The 21,096-nt window shown below is 49.4% G+C and overlaps 1 protein-coding gene and 1 long non-coding RNA gene across 2 annotated transcripts; one reads left to right on the top strand and one right to left on the bottom strand.

Moving 5' to 3' along the window:
* Positions 1–264: 264 nt before the first annotated feature.
* Positions 265–5,144, bottom strand: LOC144722889 (uncharacterized). The gene is made up of 2 exons (XM_078601295.1): positions 4,446–5,144; positions 265–658 (listed from the first exon to the last, which is right to left on the bottom strand). The coding sequence occupies exons 1-2, from the start codon at positions 5,106–5,108 to the stop codon at positions 644–646; spliced, it is 678 nt and encodes a 225-aa protein (XP_078457421.1). The 5' UTR covers positions 5,109–5,144; the 3' UTR covers positions 265–643.
* LOC144722890 (uncharacterized) lies at positions 271–2,357 on the top strand. Its single transcript, XR_013586106.1, has 2 exons — positions 271–737; positions 1,862–2,357. It is a non-coding gene; the product is annotated as an uncharacterized LOC144722890 (long non-coding RNA).
* Positions 5,145–21,096: the final 15,952 nt, after the last annotated feature.

Genomic DNA, 21,096 nt, shown 5'->3' on the forward strand with positions numbered 1-21,096 from the left:
TTCGTCACGTGGTCCCCCCAGCCAATCCTCCATGGGCAATCTCGACCGTTCTCGATGGTTCCCTGTCACTCCCGGGACCACGCCTCTTATCCGGATCCCCATTAGCTGGGGCCCCAATGGCTGGGCCAATCACCCCTGATGACATGCCGTGATCACGCCGGCCCCACGCTCCCTATCTCGACCCTTATTGGCTACAAGCAGGACCGGCAAGCCAATCCCCCACGTGAACCCACTATAGCTGTTATTACATCACCCCCCCGTCTCGGCTGGGAAAGGGTGATAAACCAATTCCGAACACATTATTAGGGCACCAAGGTGCATTTAACGATACGAGGGTGAACCGGCGTCCCTGCGCCCAACAACATTTAAAAAAGTCACCCATACAACAAGAATCACCACATACATTAGGGCGCCCCTGCAGCGCAGTAACAACAGGGAAATAAACGAACGATCAAACGTTAACGAAACGGAAGAGATTTCGACCGCGTACGCGACGCGGGACCCCCTCCGCTTCCAGCGCATGATCCCCTTGCTTCCGGATGGACAGGAGGTGGTAGGCTCGAAGAAGAAGTAGGTTGTTGATGCTCGGTCACGTCCAGGGCAGGTCTCATTGGAGGGGGGGCGGCTGGGGCCGCCTCAGCCCTCAGAACCTGTTCATCTGTAGGAGGCACAACACAGTCCCCCTTGGGATCAATGGATGTGACAATCGGCGTGGTCGGCTCGACGGAACCCGGCAGGTCAACTAGTGGGGATGAAGGGCCGACACGCGCGTCAACATAGGGTTTAAGCCGTGAGGAGTGGACATACCACCGCCGATTTTCGTACTGAACACGGATACTCTGCAAGTTCCGAACATCCACTAGTGTCACAGGCCCTCGCCACGGCCTGTGCAGCTTGGGGGATGTGCCCGCCGGTACCTGGGGGCAGTGGAGCCACGCCCGGTCCCCCACTGACCAAGACATGTGAGTATGCGATTGACGCGCATAACGTTCGTTCCTTGCCTGAGCACGGGCCGTCGCACACCGGGCAGCCTCTCGCGCCTCCGTCACTCGTTCAAGCGAGTCACGCACGTGGTCAGGCAAGGAACGGGACGGTCGCTTACTCGGCTCACCCAATTGCACATCGATGGGTGGAACATTTTCACGGCCATACATCAAAAAGAATGGTGAGTATCCCGTGGACGTGTGTGGAACCATGCGGTAAGCCGCTAAGACGCCAGGTATGTGCAGGTCCCAATCGGTTTGCTTTTCACTGACCGTGTGACAAAGCATAGCCGAGAGGGTGCGGTTGAATCGTTCCACCATACCATCTGTTTGTGGGTGGTAAGGAGAAGTGCGAATTTTCTTCGTACCCAACGCGTCACAAACTTCCTTAAGCAATTTGGAAGAGAAATTCCGCCCTTGATCTGTGAGCAGCCTCTCAGGTGCCCCCTTGTCCATGACATACCCGTTCAAGAAAGCGTCGGTAATGGATGCTGCCATCTGGTCGGGCAGAGGCCAGGCCATCGGCCATCGAGAAAAATATTCCACCCCGACGAGAAGGTATTTATTGCCCCTCGCCGACGGGGGAAACGGGCCCAGAATATCGAGAGCAACCAATTCGTTAATGCGGGACACCTCAATGGAACGTAACGGTGGTACATAGGGGTTCCGAGGCGGCTTCCTCTTTGCACAGTCCTGGCATGAGCGAATAAAGTCCTTGACGTCTGCCGTCATACCGGCCCAAAAGAAATCCTTCTGCAGCGCGGCCAAAGTCTTTTGGACACCGAGGTGCATCAACTTATCAGCGTGCAGAGCACGAAGCAGGTCGTAGCGAAGCGAAGTAGGCACCACCAAGCGTGGTCGGTCAGACAACCCGTCAGTACACATTAACAATCCCGACTTGCCTCGGAACATCTGCCATTTCCAACCCGCCAATTGAGATTTTTGTTTCCCTATCAATTTCCGTAGCGGAGACAGCGAGGCATCAGCCTCCTGCTCACGTAGCCAGACCGCGTGTGGTAGCCGTAAGATATCATCCGTGTCCACCGACCCTTGCTGGTCGTCCTCCTTCGCTTTCGCCCCTGCATCCTCATCCGCTATCGCCCCCATAACCGGACAAGGCGAGGTGGCTGGTGCCGCACAGCGGTGCGTGCCCGTCAGGCAAGTGCACTGAGGAAGGGGCGGCAGCCGTGAGAGCGCGTCAGCGTTCGTGTGACGGGTCCCCTTCCTGTATGTAATATCAAAGGAAAATTCCTGTAGCGATTCCAACCACCTAGCCAATTGGCCTGACGGTTGATCTAATTTCAAGGAGTATTGTAAAGCCGCATGATCTGAGCGAACTAGGAATTTCCGTCCATACAGGTACGGCCGGTACAATCGGACAAAGTGAACAATTGCCAAAAGTTCCCGTCTTGTCACACAATAGCGTGTTTCCGCAGGGGACAAAACCCGGCTGCCGTACGCCACTACTCGCTCTACCCCGTCCTTACGTTGCGACAAAACGGCCCCAATGCCGATATCACTAGCATCCGTATCGAGGATGAACGGTTGTGAGAAATCTGGGTAATCCAGCGTTGGCGCCGTGGCGAGGTGGTCCCGAAGTGCCATAAAAGATTTTTCCTCTTCCGCTCCCCATTTAAACCTTTGATTTTTGCCAGTCAGAACGTGTAATGGCTTTGCCAACGTCGCAAAATTTTTAACGAAGCGGCGATAATAGGAAGCGAACCCAATAAACCGCCGAACATCTCCCACCGAAGTGGGTGTGGGCCACTCTCGTACACATTTCGTTTTCAGAGGGTCAGTGGATACACCGTCCGAACTGACAATATGACCCAAGTAACGGACAGAGTGTTGCAGAAGGTGGCATTTTTTAGGTTTAAATTTAAGGTCAGCCGTACGCATTCTTTGAAAAACCGCCTCTAGACGTTGGAGGTGTTCTTCGAACGTGCGGCTGAAAACAATTATATCGTCAAGATATATGAGGCACGTTTCCCACTGCAGTCCCGTCAACACCAATTCCATGAGCCGCTGAAACGTCGCCGGTGCCGCATTCAAGCCCATAGGCAACCGATTAAATTCAAAGAGACCTTGCGGCGTGCGGAACGCCGTTTTCGCCTTCGACTCATCGTCGAGGGGAAGCTGCCAGAACCCCGAGGACAGGTCAAGGGTGGAAAAAAACTTAGCACCCGATAAAGCGTCCAACGAATCATCCATCCTCGGTAAGGGGTATGCATCTGCCACCGAAACTTTGTTCAACCGGCGGAAATCAACACAAAATCTTGTACCACCATCTTTCTTCTTTACCAGAACGACGGGCGCGGCCCAAGGGCTGTTGGACGGCGAAATGATGTCCGCCGCCAACAATTCATTTACCGCTCCGCGCACGTGATCCCTTTCCGCCGGGCTCATGCGATGAGGGTGCATACAGATGGGAGGCGTCGCACCGGTGTCAATATGGTGCGACAAAAGCGACGTGCGGCCGAGGTCCAAATCATTTTTACTGAAAACATCAGTGTACTGTATCAATAATGAACGCAGGGCGTTCCTTTGTTCGTTCGACAAGGAAGAATTTTCTCCGCACAAATCAGCGATCCAACGTTCTTGAGAGCGATCGTGTGGGGGCCTACCAGCGGGCATTCGTGCGCGCGGCGCTGCGTTGCAAGAGGCGAAGTCGGTAGTGGCGTGAGCCAACACCGACCCCTCCGGAACAATAACGCGGTCAGGTCCCCCATTTAACACCTGTATAAAAGGTGCTTGACCCGGTCGCACGATCGTTTGTGCCGCCGCTAAAGAAAAGGATTTAGATGCCGAATTCGATGGGGATAGCAGCACGCCTTCTGCACCCTTCCCCATTCGAAGGGGTGTACGATAACGCAACGGTATTAGCATCTGTGCTCCCGGTGGTACTTCTACCGTAGCAGCAACAACGGCAGTAACTGCGTTACTTGCAGGCGCGCTGGCCAGCAAGGAAGGCAGGAACGCCATTCGACGACCCCCCGGCATTTCCAAACAGTCCTGGTCGACTCGTATTTTCAGCGGCATCCGACGCAGGAAATCAGTACCGAGTAAGCATGGAACAGCTAGCGAGCGAGAGATCAATACAGGTCCTGCGGCGGTAATATTCCCGATAGTGATGCTCACATCTGCCTGGCCACAGATACCCATGCTTCCCCCATTCGCGGCGACACACGCATCATTAACCTTACGTATCTGCGACGCAGGGATGGACAACAAATGAAAAATAACATCAGAAATGATGGTGGCCGACGCGCCCGTGTCCACCAAGATGCGCACATCAACGCCGTCGATGGTACCGCGTACCGTCGACGAGCCCGAAGCCGCAGCTACAACCCTGCGAGCCAATTTTTTCCACTGCGTAGCAGAGCACGTAACTGTAGCGGGGGAAGTAAATTTTTCCTGAGGAGTGTGAGAATGAGTGCGAATGGATGGGTGATGTGACAGGACCTGCCGGGTGTCCGATGTGTGCCGACTCGCCCGAGGTTGTTGCGGCTCCGCAGTAGGTGGAGGAGATGGAGGTCCCCTCGTCGGAGGAGGCGACAGTAGAGGTCGACAGCGGCAGTCACGGGCGAAATGGCCCCGTCTGCCGCACTTGAAGCACGCCGCCGACGTCGGCCGGCGGTCGGACGACCCGGCCCTTGCACGCGGACGGCCCATGTAGTTGCCACGCTGGTCGCGCAGCCGCCGTCCCGGAATCCCGTGCGAAACAGCAGCAGCCAGCATGTCGTCGTCGCCCGAGTCGTCGGAGCAGTGGACCACCAGTCGTGGAGACCACCCCAAAGGTGGCCCGTCGATCTCTGGTTTCCCCGTCCACGCCGCCATCTGGTCCCAACGCCTGATATTAAATTTTGCGTCCAGGCAGCGCGCCACCCATCGCGATGTAAGTGGTTCGTGGCCGCAAACTGGCAGCGAAATCTTGAGTTCCTGAGCCAACTCCAGCATACGGGAGAGGATGAGAGGATCCAAATGGTCGGCTGTCGCGTCGGGGTAGGCAGCCATGGCCAGCGCCATCAACGCCCCACGATAGGCCAACGGCGATTCCTCCGATGCTCGGCGACGTAACATAAATTTTCTGGTGGCCGACGTCGGTGGGTCATAGAATTCCGCCATCTCCGCGAACGCGTCCCGCAGTGTCTTCTTCTTGGCCGCCGGGATGGAATGGAAGACCCCCAGAGAAACATCGTCGAGCAGTGTAGGTAGCGCTCCTAGCGCTTCATCCTCCGTCCAATTGACGGATCTAAAAGCCGATTCAAAGCGCCATGTGAAAGCACTCCAATCACCCCCGGCGATGAATTCTTTGATTTGTGGAAGGCGATGCCCGCGGTGGCAAGCGCGCGCCGCGGGCGTCTCCGACTGACGTTCCCGCTCTCCACCCGTATCAGGCAAAATGGCGGCCGGCGGCCGCGTGGCGGTAGGCGCGCCCAAAATGGCGGCCGACGGCTCCGGCGCAGCCGCTCCACCCAGAATGACGGCGTCCTCCCGCGTAGCAGAAGGAATGGCGGACGCAGGTTCTTTCACCGGACTCCTTCCCGCGGCGTCCAGTTGATCGGCAATCTGGCGGCCCGCGGCTGGTGAGGATGCCACCGCGGTCACCAGACTAAGCAGAATGGCGCGTAATGACTCGATCTGCTCCGCCATCAGCCGCCACTCGCCTTTTGTTCCTGCAGCGGTCGCATCTTCCGTCGGTCGACGCTGAGAGACGTCGAGAAGTACATTTTCAGCAGGCGGCATAGGGGCTGTAGCTCCCAACAGCTCATCTTCATCCGTCTCGACCTCCTCCTCCGATAGAGGCACAGGTAGGTTCTTTTTTCTGGGGTGCTTGGACATCTTGACGATCGTCCAAACAGTCGCAGAAGTACTTTTGACACCAATGTAATAATTCTCCGGAGACGGATTCGGAATCGGTCTTCTTTATTTTCACTTCACGGTACACTTGTTCCCACACGCTCCGTTGCTGGCAGACAACGGAGAGCGGCAGACTCCCACAACTCCCACCGAGCACGTGGCACCCGGAGCCCCGTTCGCGCGTGGCTCTCACCCCGTTCAGTTCCCCGTCTCCTCTCGATCATCCCTATCTCCTCCCTCTTAATCCCTTAGTCACGTGGTCCCCCCAGCCAATCCTCCATGGGCAATCTCGACCGTTCTCGATGGTTCCCTGTCACTCCCGGGACCACGCCTCTTATCCGGATCCCCATTAGCTGGGGCCCCAATGGCTGGGCCAATCACCCCTGATGACATGCCGTGATCACGCCGGCCCCACGCTCCCTATCTCGACCCTTATTGGCTACAAGCAGGACCGGCAAGCCAATCCCCCACGTGAACCCACTATAGCTGTTATTACATATGTATGTATGTTGAATTTCTTTCGCTTAGCCAACCGTGCTAATCAGAGTAGCAATTTGCATTGCTATTATTTTTGCATTGCGAATTTGAGTGGGAAAAATGTTATACATCACAAACGGGTTACACACGGTAAAAATTTTGACACCAGCAGCTCACAGGCAAGAGGCAAATTTACCTCTTGCAACAGGGCTCATTAACAATTTTTTTACTTAGCGCCATCGCACAGGCTGAGTGGCTGCTTGCTGAGTGATATGTCACGTATACATGCCCTGTAAACGTGAAGATACAAACTTGCGATAAATATATATATTTGCAACTCACCATCATAACACTTTACGGCCAGTTCCCGCTTCACGAACAGGTTGTGTGCCTGAGGCCCGTTCATTGATCCAACTCATTGTAAGTTGACACTCAGTGAACGAAAGCCCCATTTATGACAACACAGAGATAACACATTCCGTGAGAAAAAAAACTTTTAATAACAGCTTGACAACGCCGAATTGCACTGGCGATACGAACCACCCAACCATTTGGTTTGGCGGAGCCAGCTGTAATGAGTCCTAACATCACCGCTGAGAGTGTGTGTACGTGTGCGCGTATGTATATGTGCGACAGGGATGTTCTCTGGCTTCAACATTATTTAACATCTAATAAAGAATAATTATTTCATATTTTAATAGCAAATGCTATCACCATCATTTTACAACAAAAAAACTGAAGGCACCCAATGGGTTCTCCCTTCTCTCCGGTTGTAGCCAATATTTTCATGGAAATATTTGAGACGGACGCCATCCAGGCATCCACTCTACGCCCGTCCTTGTGGAAGTGGTACGTGGATGACACGTTTGTCATCTAGCCACATGGCCGACCGGCTCTAACCAATTCCTCAACCACATCAATTCCATACACCCAACCATCAAATTCACCATGGAGGTAGAAAAGGATGGCATGCTACCTTTCTTGAATGTCCTAATCAAAAAGAGACCAGATGGCTCGGAGCCATTCTGTCGACAGGAAGGTAACCCATACTGACGCCTACCTAAAACCTGATTCCCACCACCATTCATCCCAGAAGAATTGCCTCATCAAAATGCTACACCATATAGCTCAATGTATCTCCGAGCATGAACACCTGACCAGTGAACTCAAACACTATGCAATCAACAAAGCCATCACCCCAACCGTGAGGAAGGAGCCATCTGAAGATCCAATGAAAACCATCACCTAATCTTACTTCGCAGGGATAACCAAAAAGATTTCCAAAATCATGAACAAACACAAGATCCAGGTCCGATTTAACACAGTGCATAAAATTCGTGACTTGAACCCATCTGTGAAGGACAAGATTCCTGACATGCAATATCCAGGCGTCTACAAACTAAGCTGTATCTGCGGCAGCAGTTACATTGGGGAAACCAAACGACATGTCTCGAAACGTGTTCGTGAACATAAGGCAGATCTGAAACATAGCAGGACCAATACTTCTGCTGTGGCTGATCATTACTTTAATGCGGCTGGCTCACATGAAATTGATTTCTCAAAGACGATGGTACTTTGCAAGCCGACTGGCTATCAACAAAGATTCGTTCACGAAGACATCCATATATACAGACCCAGACACAATTTCAACCGAGACGACGGTTTTAACCACAGCAATCATTCGAAGAATGTCATCAACCACTCTGGGTCATGACTTGATTTGTGTTTTCTTGTCCACCTCCACCGTCAGCAGTGTTGATGTGTGAAGCGAGGTGCAATGCTATGATTGGTGTAGAACTACTGCCGGTGTCGGAGACCTCTCTTACATTAACAGCTGCCCAGCCCATCTCTAAACCTTTATAAACAGCCTCCCTCAGCAGCGTTCCCCCTCTTTTTTCTCCTGATGACGATTGCTTGTGTTGCGATCAAAACGTCGTGATATTTTAATTATTTTTAAAATTATGTTATTGTTATTATTTTTTCTATCAACGTGACTTTACCGAAAGAACCATATAATATGAATTCCTGCAGTCACGAAAGTTTCATGTAAAAATGTAAAGGCTATTTCCTCCAATATTTGAGGTGCCGCAGGCCCAGCAGGGTCAATCCCACCTTGCCCCATTTTGTTATATGAGCGGAGGGATTTCTCCACCCCCAAGAACTCAGAAAAGCTCAAAATATATTAAACTAGATTCGAAGCTTTCGTGACTGCAGGAATTACTCTTTAGTTATTTTAGTAAAGTAATTTCGAAAGGAAATGAATTACATAATAATAGAATACGACGTTTTAATTGCATTATATTTCTAAGTTTGCTATGTTTGTTTTCTCATTCATTCGTACCTGATGATGGTTGCTTGTGTTGCAATCGAAATGTCGTATTCTATTATTATTTAATTTACTTTCTTTCTACGTGACTTTACCGAAAGAATCAAAATATATTCCTGCATTCACGAAAATATTTTAAATCAAAATGTATGCTGGTAGTGATTACAGTGATGGGCCAGCTTCATGGTGATTATGGGACTCGAGTTGGTCGGGTGATGCGGATGGAGTGATGGAGATTGGTGATGTTCGTGGGGGTTGGAGAGGGTGATTGCAGGAAGGATGGGGTTCATGCTGATTATGAGAGTGGCTGAGGTTTGATGGGGAAAGCAACTACATACATGTCAACCCCTTATCAGTGCCTACCTTATTACAGACCAATTCAGACAGTATTAGTCACCCCGTGCCCTTATAAATCTCAACGTTCATCCTACAAAGTCCCATCAAAAGGGAGAAACACAAACAAATTGACAAAAAATAAAAAAGAATTCTTGAATATGTAATATATAGTACATGAAAAAAATTGCTCGTAAAAAAGGGCTTTTACGCCTTATGGACCTGGAAACTCAATTTCCCCATACAAGAATACAGGTAAATCGTATGGGTTGACAGGTATGCAACTGAGATGTGGAGGGGGTACAGTGTGATGGGATTGGGTAGGGAATGGTGATGGGCGGTGATGATGGAGGACATTGGGGGACATCGTGATGCGAGTGGAGTTTTGAAGTCGCGCCCCGCTCCTCTTCACAAAATCCTCACGGGAGTTCCACAGGTTCCTGCTGAGGTCGGCCTCCCCGAGGTCAACCTCATCTTCATTGAGCACCGAGTGCGGTGTGTCAACATCCCCACTGGGTAGACAGGCAACCGGACCTATTGCTGCCCATCCACCTCGTGTGCCGTGCCGGCCATCATAGATGTTGCTCTCTAAGTGCACTTGCCCCAAGAGTATGCTAAGGTTACAAGGGGGATATTTGTCTTTGTGTTCGCATGTGAAAGTGTGAGTGTGTGTTAAATTTTAAGAGTTTACTCCTGAATAGCGCTCTGCTCCCCATCATAAAATCCACGCGGAAGTTCCGCGGGTTCCTGCTAGTTAGTAGTATTACACGTGTTTGTTTACCCAGCAAAGCCTCATTAAGTCTCCAGACTCTTTAACAGGAGGGCCATATTGCCCAGTTTTCATCGCAGTAGGGGAGATGTGGCTGTGTGTGTCATCACAATGGAATAACATGCAGGTCATTTATCAGCAATTGGATGTTTGGCCAATACCAGTTTTACGATGGCCGGAAACCATGCAGAACAGCGGGAGAACATACAAACTCCACTCAGAAAGGCACCCTAGTCGGTAATTGAACCAACGCCCTTTTTGCTGTGACGTGCAACCACTCGGCGAACCTGCTGCGCTGACAGTCTGTCACCCACTACCAATGATAGCGAGAAAGCTTGGAATCCTGTCATCGGATGTGACTGCATACCACACAGGAAACATTCTAGACAGGTACAGTCTTCATGTGTTTGGTGGCCTTGGGAAACAAAAACAACCTCATGTACCCCTAGAGGTCACCAGCAAGGATAGAGGTCACTAGCAACAGGGTGGTCTCCGTCTGTCCTTGTATGTCGCTCTCTCTCTCTCTGCATCTCTCTTTACATTTCTGTTTCTCTATCTGTTTCTATGTCAGTCTGTGTATCACTCTGTGTCTGTATCTTTCTCCCTATGTTTCTGTATTTATGTTTCTATCTCTGTGTCTGTCTCTATATACATGTGGAACTTCTTTTGTACCGTAGATAGCCAACCGTGCTAATCGGAGGTGCGAGGGAAATACAGCCTACTAAACACAAAAAGAAGTTTCAAGAAATGAGTTTTCAATCTATATTTAAAATTGCATACCTCCAGTGGCTTCCTTATATCGGGACAGCGTTCCAGACGGGCGTAAAACTGCATCAGAAAACACGCGATGCGGTGACTGTCTTTGTTCGATGGCCAGCCAAAAGCCACTGTGAGGATGACCGGAGTCCTCGTGATGGTTTTTCTCTGTGCCTGTGTCCCTTTGTGTGTGTGTGTTTGTAGGCCTGGGCTCTGTGTAGTTCTTCGTGCTTTCGAAGTCCCTAACCCTCTGCTCACAATCATTAAGGACCTTCATGATGGTGAGCGGGCCCGGGTAAAACTACGTGGCCGGGAGTCAGAGCCATTCCCTGTACACGTTGGGGTGCGACAGGGATGTCCTCTGGCTCCCACATTATTTAACATCTATTTTGACCACGTAGTTCGTGAAGCCTTCAATGCTGTACCGGAGGAATTTCCATTTGGTACAGATACAATGGAAGGCTGATCGATGCCCGTGTAATTGCTGCTCACTCAGAGGAGGAGTTGGAGGCTCTGCTGCTGAACCTGGAGCTTGCCACTAAGAGGTGGGGCCTTACCATCAGCCCCACCAAAACTTAGCACCTGCCTAGGTATTTTGTACCATCGGACACTCCACCCCCACAACTCCCAATTGGTGATAGGACAGTTGTGGAGAGAGTGGAGAGTTTCCCATACCTTGGCAGTGTGCTCATGTCCGTCTCCGGTTTAACAGCAGAGGTCTCACTCCGAATTAGTCGAGCGGCATTATCTTTTCATTGGTTGCATATCGCTGTTTGGAAGCTACCTGGTCTATCACTCCACACAAAGCTTCAGGTCTTCTCAGCCACGGTCATTCCCTGCCTTCTCTAAGCTTGCGAAACGTGGACACCCTTAATGGAACATCTTAGCCGGTTAGACACATTTTTTCTGGCCTGCCTACGATCCATCCTGGGTTTAACCAGGCTGGATTGTGTGAGGAGCTCACAATTCCTTGAAAGATGTGGACAAAGTCCCATTGGTGAGCTCCTCCGGCAGGCAAGGTTGCGTTGGCTGGATCATGTCGCCCGCATGCCCAGCCACCACATGCCTTAACAGCTTTTGTTCAGCCGGATCGAGGGGGTGAAACGGGTGCGGTACGGGCTAGAGTAAAGATGGAGTGATGTGGTATAGGAGGATGTGGAGGTGAGTGGACTTGCCGATGACTGGTACCAGCGGTGTCAAGATCGGCCTCTGTGGAGGAGACTCGTGAAGGACGCTACTGTGCAGTTGGATGCAGTTGCCCTCCAACAACAAAGGAGGGCGGAGGAGCGACGCTCACAACAATGCGCGGAGTGCCGGGTGTCTAAAGCACAGCAAGTTGGCACAGTAGGGGGCACAGGTGGTGCATCAGCCAGTCGTCTCAGTCAGTCGACCCGTGGCATCTGGGTCTGCCCCGTGACCTCATGCCAGCGGGCGTTCGACACTTCACGTGGCCTCAAGGTGCACCTAGCCTGATACAAGCGTCGTGGTGACGTAACCGCCACTTAGTTGCGTATGGCATTTGTTGTTGTTGTTGTGTGTTTGTTTCTCACTGTACTCCTATGTCTCTCACTGACTATTTCTGTGTCTATCTTTCGCTGTGTTTGTTTCTCTCCGTGTCTTTCTCTCCCCCCCTATTTGCCCATGTCGATGCCCTCATTATTTTCCATTACAGATTTTCGCCCGTGCGTAGCCGCCCCGATCGTCCATTCCTAATTCCAGTCCTGACTTTAGTGCTAAAACATTTTACAATACGAGAATCACAGTCACATCCACCTCATGCCAATACTGTACCATATACTTAGCATGAAGACGTAACTAATCAGGCCTATTCACCATGTAGAGTGGTGAAAGTTTCCGTGGAAAAATATTGTAAAATCATTGTAGCTCCCTATGAAATCAATGTTGGAGGAACTGGAAAGTACATGCTCACATGTAAACAGTACCTAGGGGAGTTATTGAAGGCAGACCGGAATCATAGCCAGGACAAAAGAGAGGGGGACGACGTTAGATGGAAGTAATTCTGAATATCGACGTAGCTATGTGCTCAGGGAATCACGTTTACAAACGGTGCATCTATCACCTGCTGTGACGTATGGATCAGACACACCGATATATCAAATGAGTGTAGCTAATACTTGGACGAGGAAGACAATGACATATGATCTCTCGATTAATGTATCAGCATCTGCGTGCTGAAGAAGGAAACAAATGCATGGAAATGTAAAACATTAGTATAAACTGAGATTGAAAACATCTAGATTTGAAGCTTTCGTGACTGCAAGAATTCATACTCTTAGTTCTTTCGGTAAAGTCACGTAGGTAAAAAATGAAATTAAAATTAATTATTAATTTAAATTTCATGTTTTTTTACCTAAAAATAATAATTAATTTTTATTTTTTTTTTACCTACGTGACTTTACCGAAAGAACTAAGAGTATTGAAAACATCGGTAGACCTGCTGCTGGCGGATGGTTCCTAGGCACGCAGTTATGTAGCCCACCAATAATTCAATTCGTCACAATTCAGAATTTACAATTGCATTTATTGATTGCTTATTTCTCGTTTTTTTTACCGTCTCCTGTGTAGACACGCACACAACAAAAGCTGGGCGGTGGCGGCGACGCTGCTGCACGTGGCTGCAGCACTGTGGAGGCAGCAGCGAATGGATCACCGCACTTCGATGTTGTGAAACTCCCTTGCCATGGGCGTCGAGGAGGTGCCATACCCTGGCTATGCCAGGAGAAGGCGGTACAGAAAGAATGTGGACTGCATGGGATTGAGTGTTGGCCCCCTTCGCACGCATGGGCACCACTGTGGTGAGATGTTACCTTCAACGCCTGGTATACAGGAGGTCGTGGATTCGATCCCGACCCAGACGCCTGCTGTATATTTGGAGTTTGCATGTCTCTGTCTCCCCGTGGTCGCGTTGATTTTTTCCGAGTCCTCCGGTTTTAACCTCCTCAGATAGAGAATAAACGAGCGTTTTGAGTATTTGACTGCTATAAATTTCCACAAGATACGCCACTTCGTTGAGCTATCATTTGGGGCCAGGTCGTTTCTGAAAAAAGAGCTGCAAAGCTGAGTGAACTTTACCTGGTAAACATTTTTTTGTTTAGTTATTCTTCAGGTGCTCCGGTTTCCTCCCACATTGATTGGCACACACCACCTCAAATTGTAGAGGACCGCAGAGCTTGGGCAATCGTTGGCGCCGACTAGTCGCCTGGCTGCTGCCTTCCCGCTCATCCGTGGTTCCTCCTCGCGCCTCAGAGTCGTTGTCCTCTCTGCGAGAGCGAGCGAGTGATGTGCGGTAGCGGCGTGTTGAAAGTTGACATTATTATAATTATTGACACACTCGGGGACGGATAAGGTGGCGTGACCTCACATGCATGACAACTGACCTATCGCCCTCACCACTCACCAGATATCATTCACCTGGCACACACATGATATGCTCATCAACCACCACACACCACTCACCTGATCCGAACCAAACACTCCAGGCATTTGCCATTCACTCGCACACACTCACTCCATTCTCACCTATTCGTCCATAACATTGACAAAAAAACACGTCTCATTCACAATCTTGTATCTGTCTCATCGCATAAAACAACAAAATCAATGTTTTTTTTTTTATCCCATCAGCCCCACGGTCTTCTTGGAGTGCATAAAGTCAGCAGTATTAGTTCAATACAAAGCAAGCTATGGGCTCGCTTCGACATTCAGCGTCTCATCAGTAGTCAGGCTTGCCCCAACCAACGTTGGTGAATCGCAAGATACTAAAGATGCTAATAAGCAAAGACGCCCCACCCCCGCTAACTTCAAGATAATGAGTCCAAGTTTTCACGCAAAATGGTATACTGTAGTGTGATATATTCTGATATAAAGTACACATTACTCAATTGGGATTATACATAGCCATCCTCCTACTGTAAAAACTGGCATATAGTATCGTAATTGTATAGTGAATATACAGCAGTGTGATATACAGTAGGGTGTGTAGAATAATACATAGTGTAATATTACAATGTATAGTCGAAGTTATAGGGTGGTGTATAGTAATACAGTATATAATTTAATGTTGGGTTTGTCTATGGCAGTATATAGTACGGGGTAGACCCGTGTGATGTAAGAGAAAAAGTTTAGCTGGAAGCATATTATATTTTTTGCGACATAGAATTGTAATGTATTACTTACTGTTAGTAGCTCAGCTTATTGGAGAGTATATTTAGTATACTGATGATACTATGTAGTTTATACTTTAGTTTTTTACGTGGTGGTTTAGTTACTGCAGCTACATACTATTAACATTCCTTCCCTTTATTAATGCTACCCCTATCCCCTCCCTTTGATGCTGCTAATCCTGCATAATGCACGGGCATAATATGACTTTGAAACCCCCCGCCCACCTCCTACGCATTTCACAAGTAGTACTAATCCCATATCTGTATTTCCCATAAATATGCTAAATTCCTCTTGATATGCAAATTATTTTGTCAAGGCGCTCTTCCCCCTCCAACCCAGCTTAAATATACGCTCCAAGCCTGGGGTGTTTCATTCAGACGCTGTCTTCTCGACAGACCTGTTCTTCACCTGAGGACGGCTGCTTGCGTTGTGGCCGAAACGTCGTGAGAATTATTTGATTATGTTTTATTTTTATTATTTTATTATTTCCATTCTACGTGACTTCACCGAAAGAACCAAGAAGATGAATCCCTGCAGTCACGAAAGCTTTAAATCGAAAAGCCTCATAATAATCACGATCATACTTGACACCACTCGCTTTTGGCCGTCTAATGAGTATTGTCTCCGTGGCACAATAGCGCGTTTAGTCCAGCAGGGGCTGCTCCGGCAGTGTTGTTGACGCACGTGTTGGCTTTACGTGCAATGAAGAAGAGCAATTGACTAGATGTCGCGTATTAAAAAATAAATACTTTTAAGACCACAGTTTGTTATTTACGAATTTTAACTGAGTTGTCATTGCACTGCAGCACGTGACTTGTTTTTTTAATCGAGGTCAAGAGTCATAACATAGGCAATGTGCAATTCCAAAGACACCCATGGGTGATTATGGTGGGTGTTTCAGATTGCCATCAAACACCCGACCTGTGTCACGCACTGGATTATATATTTTTTTTAATTCTGAGATAAAATTCATACGTCGTACAAAGTTCACATTTAATACCATAGCCAGCTGGATTAATACGGTCAAAATAAGTTATCTTCCGATTCTATTCTTTGAGAACTACTCAAATTAATGCTGCGAAAACACACCGGCTTATGTAAACCGATTGATAATCTGTGCCATAACTCACACATGTCTCCCTTTTTGCCTCTCCAGAGGCTGGCCTAACTCCTTGCCTTGGCCTCGCCCCTCCAACAGTTGGCCCTGTTCAGCTCCATCCACCACATGAACCACAGATTTTTATTTAAGCTAGTTTAGAGGCTATCTGCCATAGGTTATCAGTTTCTAGTTAAAATCAGCTGGACCGTAAAATGAAAATTACAGGAAACCCTCGACTTATGAACACCCGACGTATGAGCACCCGCCTTAGGAACACCTGCACTGAAGACTCGGCCTAAAATGAGTACCAGTAAACATCGCCATTTGGGAGACAAAGGCGGTCCGCTGTGGTGCTGGCCACCCACCCTCTTGTGTGCCGTGTCGGCCTTCATATTTGCTCGCTAACTGCACTCGCCCCAACAGTCTGTTAAAGCTATGTGAGGGATCTTAGTCTGTGTGCATGTGAATGTGCCTTAACAGCTGTAACGATTATCCCCGAGCACCTAGGTCTACTTAGTCTGAAATGCCTACCTGGTGCGGTGTGTAAACAACGGAACTGTGGAGAAAAAGGTCGCCGGGCGTGGTGCTGGCCACCCACCTCGTGTGCCATTCGGTCCTTCAGATGTGCTGCTCGCTAACAGCACTTGCCCCACCAGTCTGCTAAGGCTATAGGGGGATCTTTGTCTTTTTTTGTGTGTACGTGAAAGTTGGGTCGGGAGCAGTAGTGTAGTTGTGAGCGCTTTGTTGTAATGAAGACGTTAGCGCGCTGCTCGACGAACCCAGCGACCCGAGTTTGATTCTCGCTCAAGGCCAACACCAGTGAGGATTATCTTAATGCGTCCTGGGCCTCCCCTAGGTCGACTCAGCCTGAAATGAGTACCTGGTGTGGTGTGTAAACATCGCTACTGGGGAGACAAAGGTGGCCGGGCATGGTACCCACCCCCTCGTGTGCCGTGCCGGCCTTCATAGGTGCTCACTAACAGCACTTGCCCCGACAGTCTACCAAGGCTACACAGGGGATCTTTGTTTTTCTCTTGTATGTCGTTAGAACAGATTCCCTTCGTAAATCGAGGACTGCCCAAATCCTCGCCGAAGTTTCGCGGATTCCTGCTGATATTGATAGCAATACCGCAATTACATGTAACCAGCCCGAACTGGACATCTGTAAAGAAGAGATTCATAGCTCATCGGATCCCTCCAGCCTAAATGAAGATTATGGTTCTGATGTTAGGGAATTTATAGTAATGGTGCAATTAAATTTCGATTTAAAGCTTTCCTGACTGCAGGGATTCATATTCTTGGCTCTTTCGGTAACGTCACGTAGAAAGGAAATAATACAAAAATAATAATAAAAATAAAACTATAAAATTCTCACGACGTTTCTATTGCAACACAGGCAATCATCGCCAGGTGTGAAAACCACAGCAAGAAGATTTGAAAAAGTGGCGTTTTTTTCTTAACGTCAGCACCACGGACAGCAACTAGCGGTCGTTCAGACGGACGAGTCCATCTATGCTCGGAACGGAGGAGGGGAGAGAGAAGGAGAATGGAATGCGGTCTGAAAGTCACCGTTAGCGTGAACACAATCAATTAAGACCCGAAATGGTTAATCACATCCAATGATTGCTAAGCCAGAAGAGATTCTTTCATGAGGCTATCCACATATACAAACACAGAGACAATTTCAACCGAGAAGATGGTTTCTGGCTGAGCAATCGCTGTCCTGGGTTGTTAAAGTTAAGAAAAAACGCCACTTTTTTCAAAATTTCTTGCTGTGAATTTCACACCTGATGATGATTGCTTGTGTTTCAGTCGAAACGTCGTGAGAATTTTGTTGTTTGATATTTTTATTACTTTATTATTTCCCTCGTACGTGACTTTACCGAAAGAACCAAGAATATAACACAAACAAGTGTTGTTGTTATGTTATGTAACAACAACACAAACACGTGTTGTTGTTGTCATGTAACAACAACACAAACACGCTGTTGGGGACGCTTGGTGCATCGCCCGTTGGAGAGCCCCGCCCCGCACGCCCCCCCATCCCCCGCAAGCCCCTCCCCCTCAGAACCCTCCCCCCAATCCCACGCGCCCCTCCCCCCCACAGACACAGGTCCCGCCCACCGTCGCGTGACGTCACGCCCAACTGCCGCCCGTTCTGCGACATTGCAGTGGAGGCTCCCGCTCCAGTCGGTTCACTCCGAGACTCACGACGCCGAGACTCGCCTCTCTGGGGGAGCCTCTCACTCGCCTCGCTCTCCCAGCTTCACTGAAGACCCTTCTCGCCGACTTGCTGCCGCAGACGGTCGAAGGATGAGAACATCTCCGAGGTGAGTGTGAGACGGCACTGGGGAGAGAGACAAAGACGCCTGTGACTCGTGTGCAACGGGCGAGGGAGACGACGGCCTTGGACACGGCACACGCCGCCTGTGTTGTGGCCGAGGCCTTCGTCAGATCGCTCGTTGCTTTCAGACGGACATTGATACAGACCGTGAGGGAGACACGTGGACACAACAGAGACACAGGAGGCAGACTATAAGTTGCTTTTCTCTTTGGAGCGAACACTCCGCACCAACACACGGAGACAGGCAAAGCGTTCCAGTCCTCCAATCCCTCCTTCACACGCAACTCTCTCTCATCCTCCTCATGCACTGCTCTCTCCTCCTCATCAGCTGCTCTCTCTCATCCACTCCTCCTGCCGACATCCCCTCTTATCCCGACGGTCCCCTCTACCATTTGGGGCCATCTGGCTTCTGAAAAAAGCTAATAGCTCTGTGGGCTTTACCTGGTAGGATGAACCTAGTTGAGTTTCATTTGTATATATTTTTGAAGTGATTTGCTTACCTTTCCTGTACTTTGCACTCCTATCGTGTTTTTGTATTGTTGTACAATGCAGGTATTGCGGTCTATGCAAACATGACTCATTGTAAAAAGGTGTCAGTTTTGTTGCCAGATAGAAGGGTAAAGAACCAATTATCATATTTTTACTGGCAAATGAGGTTCCCATAGTGTAGATGCTTGCCAGAGCTCTCATACTCTGATGGTGCATTGTCTTTGAGTTGTGCGCCTTTTGGCGTCATCTGGTCCAACCCATATGAGACTAGAATCTAAGGAAAGCTGTCTCGGGTGTGGATCAATCAACTTTAAGGACAGTGCACATTATCAGAGTTATGTTCTTTTGTTTGTATTATGACTGCAGGTATTGCGGTCTATGCAAACATGACTCCTTGTAAAAAGGTGTCGGTTGTGTTGCCAGATAGAAGGGTAAAGAACCAATTATCATATTTTTACTGGCAAATGAGGTTCCCATAGTGTAGATGCTTGCCCCGAGCTCTCATACTCTGATGGTGCATTGTCTTTGAGTTGTGCGCCTTTTGGCGTCATCTGGTCCAACCCATATGAGACTAGGCTCTAAGGAAAGCTGTCTCGGGTGTGGATCAATCAACTTTAAGGACAGTGCACATTATCAGAGTTATGTTCTTTTGTTTGTATTATGACTGCAGGTATTGCGGTCTATGCAAACATGACTCCTTGTAAAAAGGTGTCAGTTTTGTTGCCAGATAGAAGGGTAAAGAACCAATTATCATATTTTTACTGGCAAATGAGGTTCCCATAGTGTAGAATCGAATAGTTATTAATGAAAATTAATCAAAATTAGTGTTGTTATAACAATTCTATTTAATTAAGTTTATTTAAAGTTGCGCATTTTGATGTGACGTCACATTTATCAAAACCCCCTCCCCCCCTCGTCACACATCGTCACAAATGTCTGACCCCCCTCCCTCCCCCTAGGTGCGAGACGTCATTTATGGACGGCCCCAAAATAGCTTCATAGTTCATCGTATTCCTCCAATATAAATAAAGATTCTAATTTCACTTGACTCGAGTGTGAATGCAAGCTGACAGAAGCCCGTGACTGTTGGCGCGACGGCTGCAAAGCATCTGTGACCCCAAATTACACTCCGTCTGTCTTTGCAGACAAGTGGTCATTGACCACATTCCGACCGCGACGCGTTACAACCTGTCGCCCGACAACGACCTGCCGGAGAAGGAGGAGAGCAGCCTGTTTTGCTGGGGCCTTTTTTGTGGGAAGGGGTCACGTCGGTCAGCGGCAGATAAAGCCCTCCTCAAGGCGCAGAGAAAGCTCGCCAAGACCCAGATGAGGGCGCGCCAGGTCCTGGAGGAGCTGTGGCGGGACGCCGCCGCGGTCGATGCCGCCAAGGAGCGGAAGGAGGAGAAGGAGAGCATGGAAGGAGATGTCAAGAAGGCGCTCGGCAGATGGAGGCGCACGATGGACTTGTCTGGCAAGGGTAGGAGACCAGGTGAGGAGATTGAGCTCAGCTCGCGATGAGAGACTCGCCCAGTCTAAGGTGTTGCTAAACACGTGATGTTGATTCTAAATGTGGAGGGAAAAACCGGAGGACCGTGAGAAAAATATACGTGACCACAGGGAGAGAGACATGCAAATTCCCAATATACAACAGGCATCAGGGTCGGGATAAAGGTAAGACATGTTGAAGCAGTGCCTTTAATGCGGACAGAGGCTCTCGTCCAAACGGTTTTGAAAGTCGTTCTGCGATGCCACCTTCTCGGGCGCTGCGAGTGCGCGTGAGTCACGAGGGGGGTGGTCCTTTTGTCGCAGGAACAACCGCCCGGCGAGAGATTGACCGGGATGCGCTGATCGAGCTCGTGGATGAGGCGATGAGCTTCCACCCCGTCCACACTGCGGACGCGCTGCTCCTCGAGGGAAGCAGCAACAGTGTGCACACGAGCCACGCCAGCATCAGCATCGACATGTACGTCGGCTGTGGTAGCAGCTTCTGCAAAAGCAACAGCAGCAGCGGCAGCAGCAGTGGCGCCAGCAGCGGGGGCAGCAGTGGCTACCTGCCACAGTCTGAGTCCGAGATGTTAACAGACTCCACGCCCATCGATACAGATGATGATGGCCTCCTCAAGGACGACCCTTGTGCCCCTCCACCTCTCGAAATGGTGAATATAACTCTGTATCTCGCCAATTACACATATGCATGTTTATGTTTTTTTATTTCAAGGCCACAGTATCGTTGATGAGTGTGAGTTAATGTTTCTTCTCGAGAGGCAAACTATCACCGGGATGTCGTGACGAATGGCACTTGGGCAAGTGGCCCGTGTCCATATGTTCACCGCGTGCTGATTTCCTATTCTCCCTACTGCAGGAACTCGTGAACCCGGACACCACGGTTGTGGATGCAAGTGGTATGCTGTACCTTGACCGGGGCACTTCCAGCAAGCCACGGCTAGCTGATTGGAAGTTTGGCCATGAATCGGT

Source organism: Lampetra planeri, chromosome 16 (assembly GCF_965212315.1).
Source record: "Lampetra planeri chromosome 16, kcLamPlan1.2.h2, whole genome shotgun sequence".
In the NCBI taxonomy this organism is placed as follows: Eukaryota; Metazoa; Chordata; class Hyperoartia; order Petromyzontiformes; family Petromyzontidae; genus Lampetra; species Lampetra planeri.

Bases quoted from the DNA above. Each gene is read 5' to 3' on its own strand.
- LOC144722889 (XM_078601295.1), bottom strand. From the start codon at position 5,108: ATGGCGGAATTCTATGACCCACCGACGTCGGCCACCAGAAAATTTATG.